The sequence below is a fragment of the Dermochelys coriacea genome, chromosome 8, assembly GCF_009764565.3.
Source record: "Dermochelys coriacea isolate rDerCor1 chromosome 8, rDerCor1.pri.v4, whole genome shotgun sequence".
Taxonomy (NCBI): Eukaryota; Metazoa; Chordata; order Testudines; family Dermochelyidae; genus Dermochelys; species Dermochelys coriacea.
Window position 1 is genome coordinate 11,796,249 of NC_050075.1, and position 26,696 is coordinate 11,822,944.

The 26,696-nt window shown below is 39.3% G+C and overlaps 1 protein-coding gene across 5 annotated transcripts in view; it reads left to right on the forward strand.

Moving 5' to 3' along the window:
* Positions 1-26,696, forward strand: part of LOC119859821 (core histone macro-H2A.1) — a 75,127-nt gene that overhangs the window by 39,923 nt on the left and 8,508 nt on the right. For 2 of the 5 annotated variants that reach the window (XM_038412526.2, XM_043520215.1), the window contains exons 3-7: positions 22-128; positions 1,856-2,053; positions 4,720-4,830; positions 18,231-18,330; positions 24,515-24,604. In XM_038412526.2, coding sequence (XP_038268454.1) covers positions 22-128; positions 1,856-2,053; positions 4,720-4,830; positions 18,231-18,330; positions 24,515-24,604 — 606 coding nt within the window. Of the gene's footprint in view, positions 1-21; positions 129-1,855; positions 2,054-4,719; positions 4,831-18,230; positions 18,331-19,934; positions 20,026-24,514; positions 24,605-26,696 lie in introns of all 5 variants that reach the window. The other 3 variants (XM_038412528.2, XM_038412527.2, XM_038412529.2) reach the window with 3 other exon arrangements.

A 26,696-nucleotide genomic window follows, 5' to 3' on the forward strand; every position in this document is an offset into this window, starting at 1 on the left:
GAAGAGTTTATTTTCCCCCAGCGGAAATTCTTGAATTGGCTGGAAATGCAGCAAGGGACAACAAGAAGGGTCGAGTCACTCCTAGACACATCCTGTTGGCTGTAGCAAATGATGAAGAATTAAATCAGGTAAGAAAAGACTCCATCATGTGAGGGCCAGGATTTCCTTTAGTGTTTCTTAAATTATCCTTCCATATTACTGAATTGTAATTCAAGACCTCTGCTTCTTGAGCAGGCCACTGGGAAGCAGTTCATTCATTCATTCACTATTTAACTAGTTAAAGTACTCAGCTTAATTACATGTTTCAGGGAATAAAATGTGAAATGCATAGGAGATGCAACACAACAGTTGTCTCCTCTGAGACACCAAGGTAAAGCCTCCTAGGAAACTGAGTCAGTCAATTCCTTTGAGTTGATATTCCTTTATGTATCCTGGTTATGTATATCTATCTTTTTTTGTCCTAAAACTTTCTTAACCCATTAGGGCCAGACTTCAGGAGTAAGAGGGCTGGATTTTTTTTAGATAGTCAAATAAATTGAGGCATAACTAGTATTTGTTTGTCATTTATTTGCATTGGAATACATCACCCAGAGCACCAACCAGGATCACAGTCCATTGTATTAAGTCCTGTACAAACACATAATAAGAAAAATTCCCTGCTGCAGTCCAGTGTTCCACTAGCTGAAAAAACAATCTATGCCAGCCATCCTCCCTACATGGTTTAGAAATCCCATAATATTTCCCTGTTCATCATTCCTTTTATGAGTCAGGGGCCTTACCTTATAGATCCTGAGCTGCAATCAAGGAGCACTCAGCGCAGATCAAGATGGGGAATGCAACAGGGGCTTTAAGTCACTAATTCAGGAGAAATTCCTGGTCTGGTCCAGGGCACTAACTGGAGAGTGGAGTTAAGGTTGTCTTTAGAATATGCAACTGGATATATTTCCCATGTACTTTTAGTTAATAGCATGCATGGACTGAGTGTATTTGAATATATATCTACCTCAGTGGTTCTCAAACTGTGTGTTGGGACCCCAGAGTGGGTTATGGCCCCATTTTAATGGGGACTCTAGGGCCAGCGTTAGACTTGCTGGGACCAAAACCCGAGCTCCACCCCAACCCAAGGGTGGGGCTTGGGTTGTGGCCCCCTCTTCTCCCCCCCAGGTCATGTAGTAACTTGGTCAGAAGGGGGTAGCGGTGCAATGAAGTTTGAGAACCCCTGTTCTTAACTGTTCTATTTCTGTGTTTTAAAGGCTTAGATGCTTTTTAACTGTAACATTTCTGGATATATATATATATAGATACGCTATATACATACACGTGTTATATATGTATACATACACGTTACCCTTCACTTGAAGTTTCTTGTCTGTTAATTTCTTTAGTTTTTAAAGATCCAAGGAAGTGCAGAGTTTAAGAGCTCCATACGCACGGCCCCTCCCTCCTCCCGGAAATGTGAAGCTACAGGGCTCCCTCTCAAACACACACTGCCCTGCAAAGCTCCTGAGTCCACAGATACGACTACCCTATTTTCTCTCTCATCTATAGCTGAATAATTTAGTCTTCTTTACACACATTTGACAGCATAGATGAAAAATTAATAGTTTGTGAGCACAAAAGACATCCGGGATGCATAGCAACATGCAAGAATCTGTGCATTTTCTGACTAAATTGTTCAGTTTAAATTCATGTTGTGTGGAAAGGGTTTCTTTGCTTCACAGATATTTATTGAGATATATAAAGACATAATTAGGAATAGACCATACAGAATACAGTGCATAATAATAAACACTGTTTGCTGTTTATCACTGTGTAAATGCTGGATTTCATTATTTATTACTTCATTTGCGTTTAGCTATTGAAAGGTGTCACCATAGCCAGTGGTGGTGTATTACCAAATATTCACCCAGAGCTGCTCGCAAAGAAGCGGGGGTCTAAAGGAAAACTGGAAGCCATCATCACTCCACCCCCAGCTAAGAAGGCAAAGTCCCCATCACAGAAGAAAACTGTATCAAAGAAAGCAGGAGGCAAGAAAGGATCAAGGAAGTCCAAGGTAGAGTAATCTGTATATATTAAACCTGAAACGTGCAATGCAGGAGCTCTAAAAACTGGAGAATCAGAGAGACCTAGGGGTGGGTGGGTGGGTGTGTGTGGGTGGGTGGGTGTGTGTGTGTGTGTGTGTGTGTGTATGTATGTATGTATATATAATATATATAGTATAGACCTATATAGTAAACATCCTAAAGGATATTTTCCAGTTCAGGGTGTGATTGGGGTAGCAGTTTCAATAGTAACATAAACAATTACCAGTGTTCAAATAATAGCCCTCTCCTCAAGGGTGTCTCAAAGCATGAAAGTCAGTCAAACTGGCACATCTGCTGTGAATATTGCATACTCTGTGTGGAGGCAGTTTCTCTAAACCTGAGGAGGTGGAGACTGTAACTGTGGCATGGCAGGATTGTGGCTAGTGCGTCAATAAACCAAACAGATCCAAAAATCTCACATAGCAGCTATAGTGGCAGCTGTGCAGTGGTTGCACAGGTGCCTGTGCTCTGCCACTGGGTGAGAGGGGCAATTTAAATTTACTTGGATTTCACATGGGGTATCAGTATTTGGCACTGAGGAAAAAGGGGATTTGGATAATTCTATCAAAACTAAAATGACAGAACAATATAATTTTTCCTTCAGTTGCAAATATTAAGAAAAAGTATAACATTTTAGTTTGCTGATTTTATTAGGTATCTTATCATTAACATTGCAAAGTCAAACATTTTTTAAAAAAAATAGATTTAATAAGGTTCTTCTCATTTATTAAATTTGCTGAAATTCAGAGATGGTTTTTGTTATCTCTTTGAACTGAAGATAGAACTATCTGCTCTGGTAGAATCCTATCTCTTTCTGCATGGAGAAGTTGTGATATTTAGCTTGCCTAAATACAGATTCTTCAGCAGAAGAGTGCCATAAATTTTTTTTTATTCCGCATTTTTAGGTTGCTGTAATGAGACTCTTCGGAATTTTGAGCTGGAGACTTCTTTAATTTCTAAAGACTAAATGTACTTCATTCAACATTTGAAGAGAGAAAAAAGTGTGGGGGGGGGAGGAGGGAGGACGGCATCCAGATCATGACAAATGTCTTGTAATAAAATAGGAAAATTCATTTTTGAACTTTTTTACTAGAGTTTCCATTTATAGAGGTTAGGAATTTCTTTCTAATTCATGTGCAAACATGCAAGCTTTAGTGTGTGGAAAAAAATTGTGGAAAATTACGTGTGCAAAATTCTGGGTGCACAAACGTTCACAGGCCATTTAATGTGCTGCATTTGAAAATGTTGCCTTCTCTGGTCAACAAAGACTTTGTCTTGAGCTCTCCATTCTGAGGTCCTAATTATTTTCCTGATTTTACAGTTACTTTTTGAACTCTTGAATTTTCTCTCTCCTTGAAGAACATCTAGTAGTTGGCATTTGGAGTACAGAGCTTCTAATAACCATGCACTAATAATTTCCCTACATCTGAATATTTTTTTTTCTTACTTGATTACAAAGCAGGAAGTCTGTGGGGTTCTGTTTTTCTTTCACATAATAAACTTCATTGTCTGCTTACTATACTAATATTTGGCTAATAATAAACTCCAGGGGAATTGAAATAGAAGGCAGGAAAATCTAATTTTCAGAACATTTGTATAATGTAAAGTACGGTTACACTTCCTAGAAACATAAATATACTCCTGCATCTTCACCACCTTATTTGTTTACTCGCACGCTATGTTATCTTTTGGGGGGAGTATAACACAACAGTAGCTTTGCTTTAATGTCCCAAGTAGAGGTTTGATTCACAGATGTATTGTTGATGTTATTGAGACAATACATATTTATACTAAATTACTTTATTATTATTTTATTATTATTATTAATTATATTTTATTTATTTTGAATTAAAATATTTCTACCTCTCAGTTGGCAGCAGTTGAGCTAGTTGCTACAGCAGTTGTTTCACTGCCATGACTGACATCCCTTCAAAATGATACAGTTCTAATTTATATCCAATAATTCGATGCAGGCCAAACCTTTGGTGTTCTAGTTAAATAATCCAGTTAAATGGATGGAATAAATCCTGTAATTTTACTGAGTAAAGGAAAAGGATTTGGGCCAGGTTTGAAAAACAGAATTTTTCAGCCAGAGCCTACAGCACCTCTAATCCAGGCATACAGCATAGTGGAATACATTATTTATATTATTTACAGTAACAGCCAAATTTTCAAATAGGTACCTAAAAACACAGTTGTGAAATTTGCAAGTGACCACTTTCACGCACAGATGCAGGATTTCGTCTGTGAAGAAGGCTCTTAGGAATGCCAAGGATGTCCACTTGCAAATAGGTACATTGCCCCTTTGCATTTGCATTTTTAGAAAATTGTTAAAAATATTTTGGGAAATTTTAGAAGACGAGTGAATTATCTAATGTGTGTGGTTTCATAGGCAAGAGGGGACCTCGGACATGCAAACATTGAGGTCATTTCTCCTCTGGATGCATATGTGTAGCTGCCTTTATTAACATTAATCAGTCACATATGTGACTAAAGATCAGACTCCAATACCATTGTTTGTATTAGTTGTTTATAGCATAATAAATATGGATGCGTGTATTGCATGTCATATTTTCAGTATTATTGAACCATATTTCTCAGCCTCTGGTTAACTAATTAACTATATTTTTACAAGAAGAAGCAGGGAGAAGTAAGCAAATCAGCAAGTGCTGACAGTACAACAGAAGGAACTCCTGCAGATGGATTCACAGTCTTGTCCACCAAAAGTCTTTTCCTTGGCCAGAAGGTATGTCTAGGCATTTTATAAGCCAATACCTATCTTGAAGTTTTGCTTAAGAGATGCACCCCAAAAAGGCCTGTGCTTGATTAGCATTCACCCAATCTTATAGTTCATCTGCACATGCAGTACAGAGCTCATTTGGATAAGCCTTTTTTAACAAAGAAATCCCCTGAAACCGGTTTTGAAAACTATTTTTAATAAATGGGTCTTCATGTGTGTAATTAACCGAACATTCTGATGCAGTGAAATTTTGCTTGCTGTGAAACTTTCCACATTTTTTTATTAGACGACATAATTATTACAGCTAAGCTTCTCCCAGTGATGACATTTTGCTGAGGACAAAATGGCTTTACAAAAGGACAGCCTGCTTTATTGCCAATATAAATGATTTGCAGGCTTCTATCAAAACCTATTTAAAATATTTATTTCTAATAGATTTTTTTTACACAAACTAATACCGTACAATAACGAATGACGCTTTTACGAAAAGCTATTTATCAACAGTTGTATTTACCCTGTAAGCATATTTTGAGAATTGGGTGTGTTAGGGTTTTAATGCTAAAATAGCACTTTAAAAAGACATTGTTAATTCAAGAAATGAACCTGGTCTCTTTTCTTGAAACCAGCCTTTAACTTATGTAATATGCTATTTTGAAGTAATACTGCATCTTTCTTTTATCATTCAGTGACTAAATCATTGTATTGTAAATTGTAAGTGACGAACCATTTTTGTCCCATCATGGAACGTCTCCTTTAACTCATTTTTATTTCATATCGAGACTGTACTCCATTTATTGTTGCACAGCTTGTCTGCTAAGTTCATTATGCATGCAAATAACTTTATTTTATTTTCTGCAAAGGGTTTCTGTATTTTACATGCAGTTTACTTGCAGTCAGATTGTCATTTGAAGGGGAGAGATTGGCTGCTTCCCCTGGAATCTTTTTGAAAATATTCAAATTTTAAGACATTTTGATTAGTTAAAATCCAAAGTTTATAAATTAAATATTCTCTCTACGGAGTAATCAAATTAAGGCTTTCGGAATTGATTTGGAATTTTTTGTTCAAAATAGGAATTAATGTCATGGTATCACAGACCTGACCCTGATAGCAACATACCCAGTAGGATTTTGCTATCCATTTCAATGAGAGAAAGCTCTTTGGGGCAGGGACTGGATTTGTTTGCTGTTTATACAGCAACTATCACAGTGGGGTCTTGATCCATGACTGGGTCTCTTAAGTGATAACAATAATGCAAATAACTAATAATAAGCAGCTCTGGGTCCTAGTTTTTCTTTGATATGAATCACAAATATAATGGGTTTACCTTGCAGAGTTTACCTTCCTTTGTCCCCTTAACGGTGAGAGATTTCTAATCTTATGTTGGTGAAAGACTGCAACCTAGCAACACCATAGAACTCTAGACAACTGGTTCCTTATTCACGTGGAACACAGCTCCCTGAGGGGTGTATTGCCATTCGGTCTCCATGCTTCTTTCTCCCTCTGAGCAGCTTTAACTTCTAAACAGAACTGCTCACTGCTACATCTTAGATTCCCCTGCCCAGTGCTACTGGTTTTAGCTCCTCTCTACCCATGCAAGTGAAAGGGAGTATCTGTTTCACTTTGTATGCAAATCTAAGTTACATAAAAAAAATCATGCCTGTGTAAGGTAAACACAAATCATGTATGAAGGGGCTGTTTCCCAGTGGCTGTATTTGATGGGGCAAATCGTGGTCACATTGACATTAGTGGGAGTTTGCTTGTCTTGTATTTGTAACAGCACACGTAAAGGGGGAAAAAATGCAACCATGATGCAAATTACACCTCCTATGAAGAAAAACCCAGGTAAAATGTGCACTTCTGCTGATGTAGAGAAGATACATGTTGATATACATCACCTAGCTATTAAAGGCCATATTCTGTTTTTGCCCCATACTGGGAACTATTATTATAGTCAGGGAGTGCTCAGTGCAGAAATCAAGGTTATAAAATATTATATTGTTAATGAATCTTAAGAATTCCCTAAATCCTACTCTCCATCTTTATTAGGTTAAAAAATAAAGAGCATTCTTACCTTACGTGACGTGACAAATAATAAATCTGTTACCGTGGTAATATTTTTTCCTAGAAAAAACATTTTAGAGACTAATTTGATTTTTCATGGATTCCTTTTAAGCCTGAAAACATGGAAAGCTTAAAAGGCAAAGATCTCACTGCATTGTAGTGTATAAAGAGGTGATATCTTTGAATGCATGCATTTAATAAGAACACAGGATAAAATAGTTCATTTGTTTTGTCAGCTCATGGTTTAGGAATATTTTCAGAAGCATTCCCCAGAAATTATTTTTCAGCAGCTCAACATGCCTCAGTGTATTTTCCTAATGATCCAACATAGTGTATTTTTTTCTATATTTAGAAAAAAACAAGGGCAGAACATTGGGCCTGATCTGTGGTAGCTGAGTACCTCAGGTGAAGTGCTGAGCACCCTCAACACCCACAGATGCAGTGGGAGGTAACCGCCCTTTTTGCCTCCTAGGTTATAGGCCCATTCTGCACAGGCTCCGTTGAATAAGAAAGGCTCGTGGATGTTACAGTATGTCTGTTGCTAAGATACTTACTGTACTAAAGAGGGCAAGCAGGTTAACAGACTGGAAGCTAATTGTTATTGTTAATGATGTTTGTCTTGACCCATTGAAATTTTCAAACAATTCCTTTCATTATTCTGAAAATTTTACAAATTACTTGTAAATTGTGAGTGCATTATCTTGGAATCGATTAAATGCTTTTAAGTCATTTCTACATGCAACTGCTATTTTAAAAGACCATCTTGATTTAAAACGTTTATCTAAAGCATTAAGTCAGATACTATGTTTCCGGAAGGAATTTAAAGTTTTGTTATTGGGGGTGGGGGAGGGTTTGTTTTTTAAATCGGAGTCTAATGATATTAATTAAATTTTCTAGGTCTTCTTGGCACAGCAGATATTTATTTCAAATGACTAATGCAGTCCAACAATGTGGTGATCACTGTAATTCTTAGAAATTCCCACTGTACAGTATTTTCAGAGTGTGAGGGAGGGAGAAGGTGCTTTTTTTTTTTTTTTTTTTTTTTTTGTTTGTTGTTGTTGTTGTTGTTGTTTGTTGTTAAGGCAGTTAAGAGTCATGGAAAGTTCCTGGGAAGGAGAGGGAGGACCTGGTTTTGCTTTCTTCAGCACTACCTTGCTCTCTCAGAATTGTGGAATTTTGTGCAAAAGGTAAATTATTCATAGCTCTCAGAATGCAGTTACTAATCCCCTGAACCCATTGTCTCCTCTAAGTATGAGGGTAAAGGGGACTGAGAGTTGTGATTCCTGGGTTCTAATTCTGACTGTGCCATTGACATACTGTAAATCATTTCACCTTTTAGTATGTGTTTTCCCATCTGTAAAATGGAGATACATACATATATTCCTCACAGAGATGATAGCAGCTTAATGCACTAATGCTTATAAGCATTTTGTGATGAAGACCATTCTTCCTTAAATATTGATTGATTTTAGTTTGTTTCAAGCAACCTTCCATTGCTCTGGGTGCTCTTACAAAAATGTGGTGCTTTCAATGTTTATATTGCAAACAGATTACTGTTACGGCCTCTTAGATATTAATTTTTTTCACTGTAATAAGAACAAGCACTATAAATAATAAATAAGAATAATAGGCCCAAAAGATAACTAGTGTTCCTAAAACCTATAATCTATAACCTTCAAATGACCCTTCTCCTCCCTGAATGCCTCTACAAGCATGTTCACTAGATCTGCAAATCTGGGCTGTGGCAGACTTAAGGGGAAGCAAGGAAGTAATCCTATACTTTCTATCATGTCATCCATGATGCCTTAATGGGAAAAATCACTTTTCCTGGCTCCACATTTAGAGGAAGGAAAGGGTTTACTTGCAAGAACTGGCCTCTGTCACTGCAATATCCCCCGAAGATTTAATTACTGACAACGTTGTAGCACACAGAGCAGGCTTGGGTACAGTCCATTTCTAAAATGTATTGCTGATTTTGAACAAAATCTTTAAGCAGCCGTATTAAACTTCATTTAAATTCAGAGGTTTTGAGAAATTGTGATGCTGCCATTTTCCATGGGGGGAATCCTCCTTCATTTATTAAAATATGTAACTACCTATTTATCAATGTTTTACAAACCTTAATCTAATTGATTTTAAAATTACTGTGGCAGTCTACAAAAGACGCCTTTGTGGCAACCCAGGGTTATTCAAATATTTTATAAATTAACTAAAAGCACCTTTAGTTAATTTATAGAATATTTTAATAATCCTATTATAATATTATAATAATTTAATAATCCTGTTAGCACAACGCTTGTTTTTCTGGAACTGTTGACCAGTTGCTGGATTGGAAAACTTTAGTGGTAAGCATCTGGATCTGGCTTTTCAAAGAGGCTTCAACTTCGTATGAAATAGGCATCCCAGTTTGGGTGTGAAAATTAAATTGCTAGATAATTACTCAGTCCTTACTCAGGCAAAACACCAAAGAATTCAAAGATAATTTTGCATGCAGTAAAGACTGAAAGGGTTGGCCAAATAATAATACTTCTGTGGCACTTAACATTTTCTAAGTATGCTTTAACTAATTCATCCAATTAAATGTTAACTAATTAGAGGCCTACCCAGTGTTGTACATGCAAGTGCAATTTGTCTCTTTTTAACAATGTGGCCCTTTAGGGATCAGTCCTCTTCTCTTGCCTGATATACAGACTTGTATAATATGATGCATGCTCGCATATTGGGCAGTAAAATCTAGCCATTAGTCATCAGGATTTAATTCTCAAGGAAAGCTTTCAATTCACATTGTAAATATGTGACAGATGCATAACTGCACAATAAGTGCCTAATTCAACAAAAAGTGTCTAATTGCTGCACAGTAAAAAGGCAGCACAAGACTATGGATGATGGGTCTTTTGTAGGTGGATTTTTTTATAATTAAATTGGGACATACAATAATAACTAACATAAATGCATGAATGCCAAGGAGACCCCAAAACTGAAAAACCAAAATGGTCTGGAGTTAATAAAAATGAGAAATATGGGAACTAGGGAACAAAAAGAGTTAATTTTAAAATGAAACAAACAAACATGTTCAGGCCTCTATTACAATTTAAATCCAATATGGTCAGCTTTTTATTTCAGTGAATACCAAGTTTTTTTCAGTATTGGTTTGGTTTGATTTAAAAAGAAAAAACAGCAGTTGCTTGTAGTCAAACTCAAGACTCAAATTGGATTATGTGAAAAGTCAGTAACTAGATGTGTGAAATATTACTGGGTTCAAATTCTATTTGAAAGTCAAACTTTTCCACATTTCATTACAAAATAAGAAATGGGCCCATATTTGCACAAATGTTCAAGTATGCTAATTTTTTAAACTAAAATGGGCCCATTTTTTGAGTGAAGATTGCTTACAGGTTAAAATCATGCAAACAATTATGCATTGGCAAGTTTTTAAAAGCAAAATTTCTGTTTGTGTACATAATCACATGAAATGAAATGGTGACAATTTTTGTTGGAAACTCCACAGCAAAAATTATAAATTTTGCACATCTCTAGGAATGACCTGTTGACTTTACTGGCATCTAGATCATACATTACACAAAACCAGTTGTCCAGTATATTGACACATTTATATTCTCTCTCAGTAAATTAACTCACATGCAGGAAGGAGATGTACAGTTAAAATTAACATGGATTAAAATACAACAGATCAAATTTAGCAATCGGTGGAAGTAATCTCAGGGTCTCAATATACTTGATTACACTGAAATGTTATACTTCATAGGTCGGATCCAAAGCCCATTGAATTCAAAAGGAATCTTTCCATTGACTTCAGTGGGCTTTAGATCAGGGCTTACCTGAGTGAATGAAAAATTTCTTTTGTTTTTTTATCTCTAAATATTTGATAGAAATTTAGCATTATCTCATATACATACTTGGGTGGCCTTCTGTACTTGCATAGTCACACTGAAAAAGGCACATTAGGTGCATGGATAGCACCATGCTAATCACATCTATAGGCATAATTATAATGTGTATATATCTGCTTATTCTCACTGTTGAGCTCTACAAAAGGGATTAAGGAGATTACAAGTAAAAACATTATTGAATCATATTTTTAAAACATTTGAGTTAATTTGGTGCTTATGATATCAAAGACTTCACAACACTGGCTATAACTAGGGAACAGTGTAGCTAAGCACAATTTTAAACTTCTCCACACAGTTTTGTCAACGTGCTGTCTTCACTAGACTCTTGCTGTACCAGGGTGGGTATGTCAAGAGCAGAGTCTGACATTCCATGTTCAATTGTCCCAGACTACAGAGTAGTTTGTGATATAGATTAGAGACTCCCAAACTTGCGCTCAGTAGTGAACAAACTGCACTAATAGTGTGTCACTGAGCACTTTTTTACAAATATGTTCTTACTGGTTTGGTATTGTAACCTTAATTCTTCTTCGAGTAGTATACCTAGGGTGCTCTACTTCAGGTGTGCATGTGCCTCTCGAGCCCTTGATTGGATATTTTCCATTAGCAGTATCCGATTGGCCTGTGCATGCACTCTATACTACCTCGTGCTGCACACCGAGGGTTTGTAGAGTTGCATGGGCAAACCACCCTCAGTCCCTTCTCTACCACCTCGGCCTGAGACAAACGGGTAGCATGTCTGCCTTTTATAAGCTCAGCGTGTTCTACAGTTGTTGTTTTAGTTAGTTCAGTGTTTCTAGTTAGTGTTAGTGTAGAATTAGTTAGATAGTAGTCAGAGGTTTGGGTTTTTTGCCGTTTTTCCGGGAAGCCTATTTGGCCTGGCTGGGCATGCCTGGCTCACCAGGTTTCAAATGCTGCCTCTTGCCAGGAGGCTCTCCTGGTCAGCGACAGCCATATCCATTGCTTTGGAGAGTCCCATATCGCCCAAAAGGGTAACTTTTACCAACCTCTCAAATTTAGCATAGAAGAATCAGGAGACCAAATCGAGGATGGAGCACTCCTGACCTGACTTGGAAGCAGGTCGAAGGAAGACGCCTTCCGCCGCCTCCCTTACATCTGTGTCTGGACAGATCTAGCATCCCTTTGGCCTCAGCCCAGTCTCCCCTAAGAGAACAAAGAGGAGGAGCTCTGTCTCCCACCAGCAAGAGTCAGCTGCCAAAAGGCCCTGATCTCCCAGTCACATTATGGTGTCCGAGACCTTGACCTCTTGGCTCGGTACCGTTGTGGCAAACGACTCTTCCTCTGCTTCTGGTGGGGCTGGAAGATCCCAGAGCGCTTCAAGGAGGCATTGCTCCAGCAGGCCCCCAGTACTGTCTGTGAAGGACAGGGAGGCCCAGGAAATACTCCTAGAATGGCATCGTCTACATCAGGTTTACCATCTGTGCCTTCTCACTTGGCACCATAAGGACCAGGAAAATCAAAGCTCCAGACACCTTCAGGCCCAGCACCTATGTGCTCCAGATCAACGGTACTGTCCACTTCAACTGTTGCATTGGTACCGACTCACTTGATACTGCAGGAATTCCATTACTCCAGGTACTTGTCAGTTTTAGATGAGCTGGAGTCCCCACTGCTTATGGGTGCCAAACGACTCTCGGTACTAAGATCCCAGTCTCCAGATTATCATTGTTCCTGGTACCACAAGATTCTGACTTTTTTTTCTCCTGCCCCCACACCAGCTCCCTGGAGAACATTGAGGAGAATGAAGAAGACATTCAGTCAGTCTCCTCTTTATCAGTGCAGGGTTCTGCTCTGTTTCCGAGCAGGAACCCATACTTTGACAAGGATCCTCAACCACAACAGGAATGGTGGGATCAGTCTTGAGTGTAATCTCCTCTTCTAGATGTCCCCCACCCCCAATGGCCATACTGGGATCTTTGGGCGGCATATTGGCAATAGTTTGCCAAACCTCCAGCTTCATTGCACTGAGAGGTTGAGGTCTCCTATACCATGCTCCTAACACAAGGAGACATTTGAACAATAGAAGACTAGGGTGGATATGGAGGCCACCCCTCAACTCCTGTTTTAGCCTTGTCTCTGGAAAAGGCAATCATGCCTCCACTACCATTGATGGCCAGTGATTTTGGTCAGTTCCAGGACCTCACGAAAAGGGTGTCTGACACCCTTCAGATACCTCTTGAGGAGGTTAAAGACTCATAACACAGGCTCCTGGACATTTTGCAGTTGGCAACACCCAGACGGGTTGCACTACCTGGTAATGGAGTGCTCCTCCATCCAATGAAGCCTATGTGGCAAACTCTTGTCATCATCCCTGCAACTTGCAAATAGGTGGATAAGAAATATTATGTTCCTCCTGGGGACTCAGAATTTTTGTTCCCTTACCTGTTTCCCTGGTAGTGGATGTTGTAAATTGGAGGGGCAAACTGTATTACTGTACGTTGCTTACAATAAGGACCAGAAGAGGTTGGATCTTTTTTGGTTGAAAGGCTTACACATCTGCGAATCTCCAATTTCAGATCTCAAACTAACAGGTGATCATGGCCAAGTATGACTTCATGAATTACAAGAAGTTTGCTGCCTTTATTGAACATCTTCTACATGAGCATAGAGAACACTTTCAGGCCATCATCACAGAGGATCAGTTATTAGCCAGAACCTCTCTCCAAGGGTCCTTAGATGCCACAGACACTGTCGCCAGATCCATCTCCCCAGGGCTCAGGGTGTCATGGCTCCAACTATCGAGGTTCCCGAGAGAGGATCAGAATACTTTTGAGGATGTCCCGTTTGATGATCAGAATTGCTTCTTGGGGATTACAAATGAGTCCCGACACACACTGAAGGACTCCAGGGCCATGTTGAAGTCTTTGGATATATAAACCGCTAAGAACAAGATGAGATTTTGTAGGTCTCTAACTGCTCAGAGATCATGCTTGGGCTGGTTGTCTGGATTTCACTGGACCGCCGAACCCACTAGAAATTGAGAGAGATTCCAGAGGAAGAGAGCTCCTCACCCTTCTTCACTGAGTACCCAGTCATCACAACAATTTTGACAGATCAGTCAAGGATTTAATTCTCCCTCACCTCTAGCTGGCAAGCTGCAAACTTCACTAACCTTCCCACTTTTGGAGATTGCCTTTCCCACTTCCAACAGGCTTGTCAGCGTATTACAACAGACAAGTGGGCCCTGAAGGTTATAACATTGGGCTATGCCATCCACTTTATGTCCCTCCCTCCCGGCCACTTCCCTTCCCCATCCCTCTTCACAACCCCTCTAATGAGACTATACTGAATCAAGAAGTGCATTCTCTCCTTCATTTAGGAGCGATAGCACCAGTCCCATCCCCTCACGGGGGAAAAGGTTTTACTTGAAGTATTTTCTTATGCTCAAGGATGAAGGGTGGAGACCGATCTTAGATCTAAGATGACTGGACAAATTTGTGAAGTCTCAGAAGTTCAGGATGGTGACTCTGGCAGCTATAATTCCTTCTCTAGAGGCAGGAGATTGGTTTTCAGCCCTCAGCCTACAGGACACCTATTTTCATATAGTGATTCACCCATTCACAAGAAATACACACATTTTACTATGGGCCAGGAGCAGTTTCAATACTAGGTACTTCCCTTTGCCCTCTGTTCCTGAGAACTACAAGAGTATTCGCAAAGGTTCTAGTGGTACTAGCTGCTTTCCTTTGTCAAGAGTCTATTTTAGTTGTCCTGTATCTCAACAGCTGGGCCAATTTTACTCAAGGGCCAATTTTACAAAGCAGTGCTGACCTCCACCCAGGCAGCTCATGCTCTCTTCCAGGACTTGGGTCTCCAGCTTGTTCGGTTTTTTGGGGGTTTTTTTTTTTTTTTTGTTTTTTTACATTATCTTTGCTCTGGTACAGATAATGCAATTTATAGGGGTATACTTCGACTCATTAGCACCCAGAACCTTCCTTTCCATGGGCAGATTCATAACCTTGGCAGATCTGGTTATGACAATTCAAGGAAATCCTGATCCACAGTAAGAAACTGTTTACAGTTGTCAGCTTTCACCTTGGTAACAAGATTTCACCTTTTGCTGCTTTCAGGGCTGCTTCAGAAGGATCTATTGCTCAACCAGAGACAGCTTGGACAAACGGGTCCCCCCCCCCCCAAATGAACTCTCTAGACTGGTGGAAAAATCAGTTCCATGTCTGTACAGCCATCCCTTTCATCCACCCAGCTCCAACAGTAACTGTGACAGACGCATCACTTTAGGGTGGGGAGCACACCTCCAAATCTCACAACTCAGGGCAGATGATCATCTAAGGAAACTGGTCCCTATATCAACCTGTTGGAACTCAAAGCAGTCAGGAACGCCTGCCTTCAGTTGCTACCACTCATCAGGGCAAATCAATCAGGATTGTGACAGGCAATGTGGCTTGAATGTTCTGCATCAACAAACAAGGAGGAGTAAGATCTCCTTCCATATTCACCGAAGCTATCAAGTTATGGAACTGGTGTATAACCCATCAGATTCAGATCTCAGCCTTTTAGCTTCCTGAAGCCCAGAATATCACAGTTGATATGCTCAGCACATGCTTCTCCCAGGACTATGAATGAGCTTTGGACTCAAAACCTTCATGGGATATTCCAAAGGTAGAAACTTCCAGAGGACCCATTCGCCACATTCAAAACCAAGAATTATCCCATCCTGCTCCAAAGGAGGCCTGGGTCACCACGCTTTGTCGCTGCTTTTCTCCTTCCCTGTATGAAGGGCCTGTTCTCCAACACCACTAATACGAAGAGTGATTAACAAGATTAGACAGGACTATCCTTATAGTACCGACCTGGTTGAGACAGGCTTGGTATCCTTCCCTGTTTCACCCATGTGTCCAACTGGCGTTCAAGCTTCTTACCATCTCTCATCTGGTCTCCCAGGATGCAGGTCACATGCTTCACCCAAACCTAGGAGTTCTCTACCTCTGAGCATGGCTTCTAGATGGTTCACAGAATTAGAATCCACCCGCTTGTTGGGAGAACAACAAATATGACTAAACTTTAGAACAGAGTCCACTCGAATTAGTTCCTTTCAGAAATGGAAAAGATTCAACCACTAGTGTTACCATCACCATCTTGTGCCTGAATTCTCTTTGCTGTCAGCCATCTTGGATTATCTGCTGGTCTTGAAGATATCAGTGTTTATCAGCTGGCTCTATTAGGGTTCATATCGCTGTGATACATCAGCATTTCATCACCCACTAGAGGGGTTTTCCATATTTGCTCACCCTATGTCCTCAAGATTTATTAAGGGTTTAGGGAACCTCTGCCCCCAGGTTAAGGATCCTACTCCTACTTGGGATCTCAACCTGGTACTTGGATACCTCATGGGACCTACATTTGAACCTATGGCAGCCTGCTCCTTGCTTAAATTTATGAAAACAGCCTTTCTAGTAACTATCACATTGGTGCCTGGCTGGCAGACCCTCCATTTATGGTATTTTTCAAGGACAAGGTCTCTTTATTACTGCACCCAAAATTCTCACCTACAGTGTTGTCAATTCACATCTTCACTGATCTATTTATATACCAGTATTTTTCCCAAAACCACATAAAACTCAGTAGGAGACCTCCTTTCATACTTGTAGATGTGAAACGGGCATTGGCCTTTTATCTAGATTGGACCAAATAATTTCAGAAATCACCTAGACTGTTTGTTTGTCTCCATCACAGAGAGATCCTAGGGGTCCATGATATCTATACAGAGGCTGGATCTCTGTGTGTATTGTCACTTGCTGCGATGAAGCTGATGCTCTACCTCCCCAGTGGATAACAGTACTCTCTATCAGTTCAGGCAACTTCAGCAACTTTAGTCAACAACATTCCAGTGTCTGAAATATGCAGAGCTACTACATGGGCCTCAGTGCCTATTTTTTCTAAACACTGTGTTTTGGTCCACATCATCAGATCTGATGTGGTTTTTGGTACTGCTGTACTGTCTTAAATTTTTGACTCAATTCTGAAGCTCCCTCCTCTCTGTGGTGATGCTGCTTGGGACTCACCTGAAGTGGAGCAACCATAGAGATGCTACTCTAAGAAAAAGAAGAGGTTAGCTTTTGCAGTAGCTGTGGTTCTTTGAGATGTGTCTGCCTCTGGGTGTTCCACTATTGACCCACCTTCCCTTTCAACTTTGGATTGTCCTTTGTTGAGCGTTCAGATAGAGAAGAAACTGAGGGCAGTTCCCCCGCACACTCTGCATACCTTCGGTGCACGGCCCAAGGTTGTATCAAGCTCATGTGGGGGTCGAATGGCCATTGCTAATGGAAAAACTCCAGTCAAGGCTCAAGAGGCACATGGTGCATCAGCAGTGGAGCACCCATAGGGACTCACATCTCGAAGATCCACAGTTGTGGCACAAGATGTATATTTCTTATTTGAGCATGACTTATGATTTAAATGAACACTTTATATACCTTGCTGAAAATACGCTGCTAGACATTAAAACTGTATTGCCTGAGATTCCACTAGATCGTTGCATTTTTAAATAACTTAAGTTATAAATGTGAGGTTAATCTCCCGATGCCTGTGCTAATTGATTTCCATCACCCTGATGCATACCAATGATAAATCCTCCTAATACTGATAGCTGTGGGGATGTCTAAAAGACAGCCCTGTGCGGGTATAGTTCATAGGCTGCAGGCAGTTTATTTTCAGAAAAATATTTAACTAAAAGAAAAAGTAGAGTGCCTAAAACTATTCCACTGGATTGCAGCACAAGCATGCACCACAAACACCGCATATATACCGACAGAGCCTTATATTTACTTAGTGATGCTACTTCACCAGCCCTTCTACCAATATACTGCAGTCCTGGACAAATGAAAATTTAAGCTATTAAGATGCAGATCATGATGTCTGCTTCTGTGACTGAAAAGGAAACCTGCCTCCTTTTTAAGACTGGCAGTGTCACTGGAAATAAATGCCTGATTTCTCCAAAACATCTTCACACTTAATGGATTAAGCAGAGAAGGGGAGACCCATTAAAACCACCATGTACTCTGTTAAAAGTCTCGGCCTGTCTAAAGAATTCCTGGCTCAAATTTATGCATAAGAAGTGGTGAGAGTATCTTTGAGCCAGGAGTTCAAAGGGGAATAGTTTATCCTTTATCATGTCAGGAATTTCAAACAATTCTGAACATAAAACATACATTGTATAAGAGCAGAGCTCATTAACAAGAACATTGACTTCCTTTCTATATACAGAACAATGTTTGAGTCTTGTGTTTGAAATTGATTCTTTGTTGGACCAATAACCCCTTTTATGACCTGCACTTTATTTTGCATATTTATTTGCAGTGATGCTATCTCCATCTGTGTTGCAAAGCTTACTTTTCTGCAGCTTCTCCGATTTCCCAGCTGTCCTGTTATTTCCCACCTCATGCTTTTCTTTTCAGCTGAACCTTATTCACAGTGAAATCAGTAATTTAGCCGGCTTTGAGGTGGAGGCCATTATCAATCCTACCAATGCTGACATTGACCTTAAAGATGACCTAGGTAAATGGGGAATGGGTTGACGCAACTAATGGTCACATGAAAATTATGGAACCCAGAATTTATTCTCCTGGACTTCATGCATTAAAATAAAACTTCAAATTCTTAAGCGCTCAAAGAAGAATCTAGAGAATTCAGTTAAGAAGAATGATTTGCAACAAATCTAAATATTTGTGTATTAATTATTAGTGATTTTCTTCAAGTTGATTGCAATTAAAATAAGAAGTCATCTAAATTCCTTTCCATAATGCTCATAATTGACTGTTAGCTACTTTGAGGGGGGGTTCTTATGTGGATTCATTAAGAATTAAAATATTCTTTGTCAGGTTACTTTCAAAATAAGCAGTTTCTCCATTCTACCTGCAATCCCTTGTTTTCAAAGTAGACACAGAAATTTGTAAAGAGAGATGATCAAATAATCCCCCAAATTGGCTTTCTGCCTTGATTTCATGTTTAATTCAATCAACTGGTTTGTATGTTTTCATTAGTCTTCAATTACCCCTCTCCATCACCTTCATATTCAGTTGAAAACCAGTACTGATTTTATAGCAGCATAAAACTTGAAAATATATTCCAGTGTACGGTGTATTGCTTTTATGGCTTCCATTCTGTTTCAAATAAAATATTACCCTTCAGCAGAAGTCTGCCTACTATAAGAGAGTACTGATCTAGATGCACTTCATGTAATACTATTTTTAACATCTGTTTTATACCTGCTCTTTATTACTTTTCAGATTTCCTTAATAGAACAGTAAATTTAATTCCATTTTCACTGCTTTTTATACATGAATGTATATGTGTAAATTACTAGGACAAAGATACAAGAAGGCTGAATCTAAGTCAGTGTTCATCTAATTATATAAGTGTGTGTGTGTGTGTGTGTGTGTGTGTGTGTGTGTAAATATAAAAATATTTATACTTTACTTATTTTTTTAAAAAACCACACAAATAAATGGACTACCAGAGGGAAAATGTTACATCATGCACATATTTTTAAAAATATTAAAAACTTTTGAAATCTAACTTAAGATGGATAAAATGTGGATTTTTAAAAAAAATTACTCCGTTCTATTTTAAAAAGCAAATACCAGACAACTCTGCCTGAAACGATACGATTTTCTCCCGACATGAAGGTTACTTTCTTTTTAGAAGCTGACAACATGATGAAAATTGAAATTTAAAAGTGACAGCAATGGTGGCAAAAAATGGAGAACCTAATTATTTTGTTTGACTTGATGATCCAGAATTTCTTTTTTAAACAGATACCATATTTTAATGTCATGCTCTATGGGGTGCTGGTATTAGAGGTTTCTGCAAAGTGAAATGGGGTTTTTAGCTGGTTTTAAAACTTTCGAAATGATCTCATGTGATTGCTCTGACTTGTCATCCAAACATTCATTTAACCATGTCATACTCAACATTCCTCCTCCTCTTCTCCACACACCCTTCTTTACACATACTTGCACACACCACTCAGAATACTCTCTTGGCACAAGGTTTGGAGATGTAAAGGTAGGAAAACATGGACGTTGGTACGTGTGTAAATGTAGAGCCTGTCCTCGGTCTCTGTCCAACGTGGTTGATATACATTTGTTTACCTGTTGTAGTTGCAAGTTGTACAGGCTGACATTGCCACGATCGACAGTGATGCTGTCGTTCACCCGACAAACTCTGACTTCTACACCGGTGGTGAAGTAGGTAATGGAAAGTTCAGTGCTGCAGAGTTTGTATGTGTGTGCATGGTCAATCAGCAGCAACAAGCTTGTCCAAGCTATGCAGATCTGCATTCCTTTCTCACTTCCAGCAGTCCTGACTGATCGTAAAAACAAGCGAGTAAGTGCAAAGTCATTGGACAGCTCTGACTTGCATAGTCAGATCAGACTTCTAAAAGCAAAGTTATAGAATGCACAACCAAAACCAAAGTGCAAGAAACAGAGGTGCAGTGCTAATGTGTGCCCAATTAAAGAGTACACCAGGATTGTTTGTTTTGGCTATGTAAATGCCTGGACTTGAATAAAGTTGGGCCAGACCCCTCAGATTTCTGACTTATATCCGTTTCCCCACTGCTCACCAAGTGTGAGGTGTTCACATCTGACATCTTGGGGGTAGCCTATCTGAAATTTCTAAGCTCATACGTTCAGTCATTTGGTCACATTTTACATACAGCCCAATTGTATTTGTGGCTCTCATGAGCTGTCTCTGTATTCTCACGTACATTTGCATAGACATGCTACACCAAAGAGAATGCATGGGAGGCAGCATGACTCAAGGAGTTCAATTTTTAATTTTTTATTCTTAAGATTCACATGTATAACTCAATATTTTTAATCACATAATTTCCTGATAAGCACCTTGTATCTCAATGAATTTAAAGCATTTCTCAAATTTTAGAATAGAAATGTAGACAGAGGAGAGAACAAAAGAGATCTTACTGAAACTGCCTGAAAAACTTATGGCAGAATGGAATAATCCAAACTGGAACTTGAACTGAACATTAAGGTTGCTGCTAAGAGTAGCAACCTACCCTTTGTGACAAAGTTCCTCCTCTACCTTGGTGGGTCTTGCGCTTATTGGCGGATTTACTCATCTTGGAGCTTCACGGCGGCCCTCAGCTTGGCCGTTTTTCTGAATCCACAGTCCAGGTCGAGTCCTCCTGTGTCTGACCAGGAGTTGGGAGGATTTGGGGGGAACCTGGGCCCACCCTCCACTCTGGGTTCCAGCCCAGGGCCCTGTGGAATGCAGCTGTCTAGAGTGCCTCCTGGAACAGCTGTGCGACAGCTACAACTCCCTGGGCTACTTCCCCATGGCCTACTCCCAACACCTTCTTTATCCTCACCATAGAACCTTCCTCCTGGTGTCTGATAATGCTTGTATTCCTCAGTCCACGTTCTCACTCTCAGCTCCTAGTGCCTCTTGCTCCCAGCTCCTCACACATGCACCACAAACTGAAGTGAGCTACTTTTTAAACCCAGGTGTCCTGATTAGCCTGCCTTAATTGATTCTAGCTGCTTCTTGATTGGCTGCAGGTGTTCTAATCAGCCTGTCTGTCTTAATTGTCTCCAGAAGATTCCTGATTGTTCTGGAACCTTCCCTGTTACCTTACCCAGGGAAAAGGGACTTATTGAACCTGGGGCTAATATATCTGCCTTCTATTAGTCTCCTGTAGCCATCTGGCCCAACCCTGTCACACCTTATAATAGGATATAACAACAGGGATCACAGCCTCATTTTACCACTGAACTTAACCACATCACCACTGACCACACAGTGCCCCTTAATGCCTGGGATGTTGTTTCATTATTGGCTTGAAGGGAAGAGTGTCTCCACATGATCAACACTTTCTGCAACACCTTGGGTTTTCCTGAAAGACCTCTCTTCCAAGCAATGTCCAGGGAAACCCAATTCTGCATAGGTTATTGGAGCAGCAGAGACAACAGCCTGAACTGGTGAAGCTGTAGACTCACCGGCTAAAGGAAATTACACAGAAGCCTTAAAAGTAAAATAAAAGAATATTTTGTATTTGAATAATATGCTTCTAAAGACTATGAAGTTCAGCTAGCTAATGTACTCGTCTCTTACCTTTTGAAGAGATGCTTTTGAAACTAGTGGACAAAGAAACTTCTGTGAAAACTGCACTGATCATGCTTTCATCTATGTTCTAATTACATCTGACTGCTGGAAGAAAGAATAAAAATGCACAAATGCTTAGCTTCCAATTATTAACGTTTACCATCCGTCTAACAATTTAAATGTACTGTGGGTTTATCCTGAAAATTTTACAAGCCTAAATTTCTGCTTAGGTTGTTTTTCAACACTGATACCCATGCCTGCTTGGAAAGCATGAGATAATGACCTTACTCTCATGGAAGTAACACATATTTATGCCTGTGAGTAAATAAGCCACTAACCTTGAAGTTGTGAAGCAAGACTTTCACCAAGAACCTTACTAATTTTGTGGAAAATGATTGAATACAATATGCCCTTTTCTAGACACAGCTCATAATTGCACAAGAAGGTAGTGAAGTATAATGCAAAATTAAAACGTCACTATCAATTAAAAAGGCTGAATTTAATTTAGGAATAAATGCAGAAATTAGTGTTGATCCGTATGAAATACTTTTTCTTTTCACCACATCTGCAAGGAGATAAGTATTTGGATTGTTACATGAAAAGTGAAAAAAAACAATTTCTTTAAAATTATTATATAGATTTTGTTTTCATAGTAAATGAATCCTCATCAGAAGGGGTGGAAGCCCCATCTCTTGACACAATTAAAACTTGATCCAGACAAAATGCCATTACGTGTACAACAATGCTATAATGGCAGAGTGCTGTCACTCAGTGACCTAATATCCCTTTTCTGTCTTTAGATTCTCTGTGATTGTGCTAGAGGGTACATGGTCCATGCGCAGTATGTCCCCCAGTTCTGGTCAAATTCATTAACAGCCCCAAATGGAGTATTTCTGGATGGGGTGAAAGCCCATTTTCCACCATCCCTTTACACTCTCGAGTGGCTGTACAGGAGGCAGTGCTAGCTAGGCCTGTTAAATAGCAAATGGCACCCCCTCCATCCTTCCAGCCCTATCAAGATGTGTTTTTCAGAGGCATAATGCTTTCAAGCACCTCTACTCAGGTGGTGCAACTCCTCTTTATCCCCAGTTGGCTCTGATTCAGGAGTCCTCCTGATTCTAAAACTATAGCTATAAAAATGTACCATTTGGAACGTATGTAATGGATGTGCAGGTAACTTCTGAGATACCATAGAGGTAATCAGGAAAGTTGCACTCATTTGTGAAAATGACCCTAGACCAAAATATTTAGATGTAAAGTTGAGATGTTTACTGTAAACAATTTAAACCCTGAACTATGGGGTCTGATCTTGCAGTCCATACTTAGACGAAATGCCCAGTATCAATCAGTTATGGTGAAAGAGCATAGGATGCATACTCTCTAAAATTATTAGCATCCAAATGCAGTAGAATAAGCTGTATTTAACAAAAGCAGAGTCAAAGTCAAAAAGTCAGTAGACAACAGTTATTTAACAAACTTTTAATAATAATTTTGAAAGACATCTAATGATGTCAAAGAAAAGCAGTCTGCTGCAGTGCTGTTAGCTCTTAGAATTGTAGCCCTATTTAGCAAAATGTATCTCGTAGGAGGGTCTCTGCTTCACTGAGCATACAATATGTGCATTTCCATCAGAAAATGCAGTTTTTCCCTTCCAATCAGTAAAATGAATGGGCTTCACCAAATAAATGTGTAAATCTATTACAGTTTCTAATTCTGATTTATTTATTTATTTTAAATCAGTTTTCAAAGTAATATCACAAATCAGAAACTTTAATACCACTTCTTTCTTTGCTTATCTTATAATAAATGTGCACAGTGCTAAATGATTTGGGATGCTTAAGTAGTTAGGGAAATGTTTTCTTCAGCTATTTTTATATTAATATATGAAACTAGAGCTGCAAAATAAGATCTAAACCATTTCATGTTGGACTGCCTTTGTAGACTGCACCTTTTGTTGCCCTGAAACACTGCACAGCTCTCTTCCTCCCAGAGCGACAGTGTCCAGCTCCTTAGCAGTAGTTAGAGAAGTTCGTTGGAGGAGTATGTTCCTTAGAGATTCTCCTTATTTCTGAGGCTCTTCCTCTTGGTTAAAGGTGGCTCAACAAGCTGGGCAGTTGCCAAGTAAAGCAGCCCGCTGCACTCACGAGACTGTTTCATTCCTGGTGCCACCTGTTGGGGTCAGGGATCAAGATCAGGTGAGTTTCAAGTTCTTATTGTGGCAAATAGCTCTTTAAAACAATTTATAAGAGAAAGGGGAACTGAATCCTAGGGGAAGAATTATGAACCATCAGTCACCATTGAAGTAGCCCATGAAACACAGCACAGTACCAGGAACTATGTGGTATGGAGGCAACTAGGAATGTCACCACACATGTTGACACTGAAATCAGAATATGAGTGTTAGAGAAAGGGATACAAATGTGAGGTCCTGGTGGGATATATTTTTAAATGACTAGTTAACTCCAAAGTCCCAAAAGGTTTAGATCTTACTTTGCAGTCCCCAAAAAGATGTTTGGGCAGAAAAATCTAGGCTATATGACCACCTAAAACAATGAATCACATGTCTGCTTTAACAACTCGGGAACAGACAGATAAACTAAAATATGTCTTTGTTCAGGGAGCACTTTGGAGAAGAAAGGTGGCAAAGAATTTGTGGAGGCAGTCATTGAGCTTCGCAAAAAGAATGGGCCATTGGACGTAGCAGGAGGTGAGGCTTAAATCTCTGAAAATGGATGACTAGAATGTCTGCATGCATTGTGATTTCTAGTTGACTTTCAGTTTGGTTTTATTGTATATTGTGTATAAATCAGTCTCAGACGCATTTGAACATAACACTTGCATGGGTGTCTCTCTTCTTACGTGACCCCCATCAACATAGTTTAACTATTTTAGTGTTCAGAGGTAAAAAAAAAAAAAAAAAAAACACAGAATCCACCCTAAAGTGATGGTCAAGTAGTGTGGTAGTGATATCAAAAACTCAAAATTAATTATTTACAAACGTATATTGATTCGTGTGATTGATAGCGTATGCCTGTATACATGTGTATCTATGTACTTAAAAGGCTCTTTAAGGCCTCAATACAGCAAAGCACTTAAGCATGTGAGAAGCACATGCTTAACTTTAAACACATTTTCAATTCCATCCTTATTCAGCAAAGCACATACTTACATCCCATTGACCTTAATGAAACTTGAGCACATACTTAAAGTTAAGCATTTGCTTACGGGCGTTGTTGAATCGGGACCTAAGTCATCTGTATAAATGTGATTCTTTCAAACAGTTCATGAATTTTTGATGCCCAATTATCAAGAACTTAGCAATATGAGTAAATCTCACATATGGGCAATAAAGTTTGATGAATTGCAAAATGTACTATTAGGCCATCTGTAAAATTATTGATATATGTTGTGAATAAAGAATTCTGATTCTGCCATCTGTGTTTACACTGTAAAAATAAATACAGTGCATGCAGTTTACTAAATGAATACTGACTACAACTAGGACAGAATTTATGACTTGGGGATATGACAGGAAAAATGATAACTGTTTATGTCTGCTGTTTATCTTCACTTTTTTCTTTCAAGTTGCTCAGTTTTTATCATGTCACACTCACTGCACTGTCCTCATTTGTCCAAACTTGAAAATGGAGACATACATTTAAACATAATGCTTACTTTGTTACTAATGGTTCTTGTTCCTTGAAAATTATAGAGTGAGCTGTTCCCATATTCTTGATTGACTACAGTATTTTTTATTACTGTATAGACCCACAAACCCAGGCACGCTGTGCTCAGCATAGTATGAGACTGCAGGGAAAAGTGGCTCTCAGCCACAAATCCACTTCCCCAATCCTGGGAGTCCTGGCAGCCTGGGCTCTGTGAAGCCAGCAAAAACTGCCACCTCCAGCTTGTGACCACCGGAGAAAATGGGTTCCAGTCATGCCACCAGCATCCCCTGGACATTTCCCCTATGTCTGTGGATTCCTGTTCCATAGTGTGGACTAAACCGTGGTTATCTTCCTGGAGTATAGCTGTAACCATAGCTGAATTCTGCACACACAGCTTGTATGTTTTATAGAAAACTGTAAAATACTTCCTCTTTCAAAGCACTTTAATTTGAAATAAGTGAAAATTGCTTTGGATAATTAACAGTTGTCCTCAGAGTCCCCATAGTTCTATCAGAAAGCGCTCTCTCCATTTCAGAGACAGTAAAACTAGTGAGGCATGTCAGCACAATATTTTCCTCTTGCAGTATGAAGGTATTACAAGTGAAGAGAGGTACTGAAGTGGCCACATCAGTCGCACGATACATAAAATTCCACTGACTAGGGATGTGCTAGCTGGCTTTATTAGATTTCTCTTGGATTTATGATGTATTCTGAATCTGCCAACTTTTTAGAGCTAATTATGACAAAATTGCCTCGCACTGAAGTTATTCAGTATGTTGAGGATCTGCAGGCCCCAAAGTGCACAAATGCTTGTGCTTCCATTGCCTCTTAAAATTTACCCCACTGCAGTCAGAATTCCACATGCCAAGTATTTCCACTATTGTCTCTTTTGCGGCACCTACAGGGTAATATCCATATGTGATAACATGGCTCCAGGAGTTATTGCCACCATATTGTAATAACAAAGTGCTCCATAAACATACCAGTGTGGAACAGAGAATTTCTTGCCAATAAGAACATTGCAGGTCTAATTGTTAGAAGCAAGATCCCATTTCATACCCACAATTTTGTGGGGACAGATAGCTTCAGCCCCAGATGCAGTTGTCTGTCTGACTGTGAACTGCTATTCAA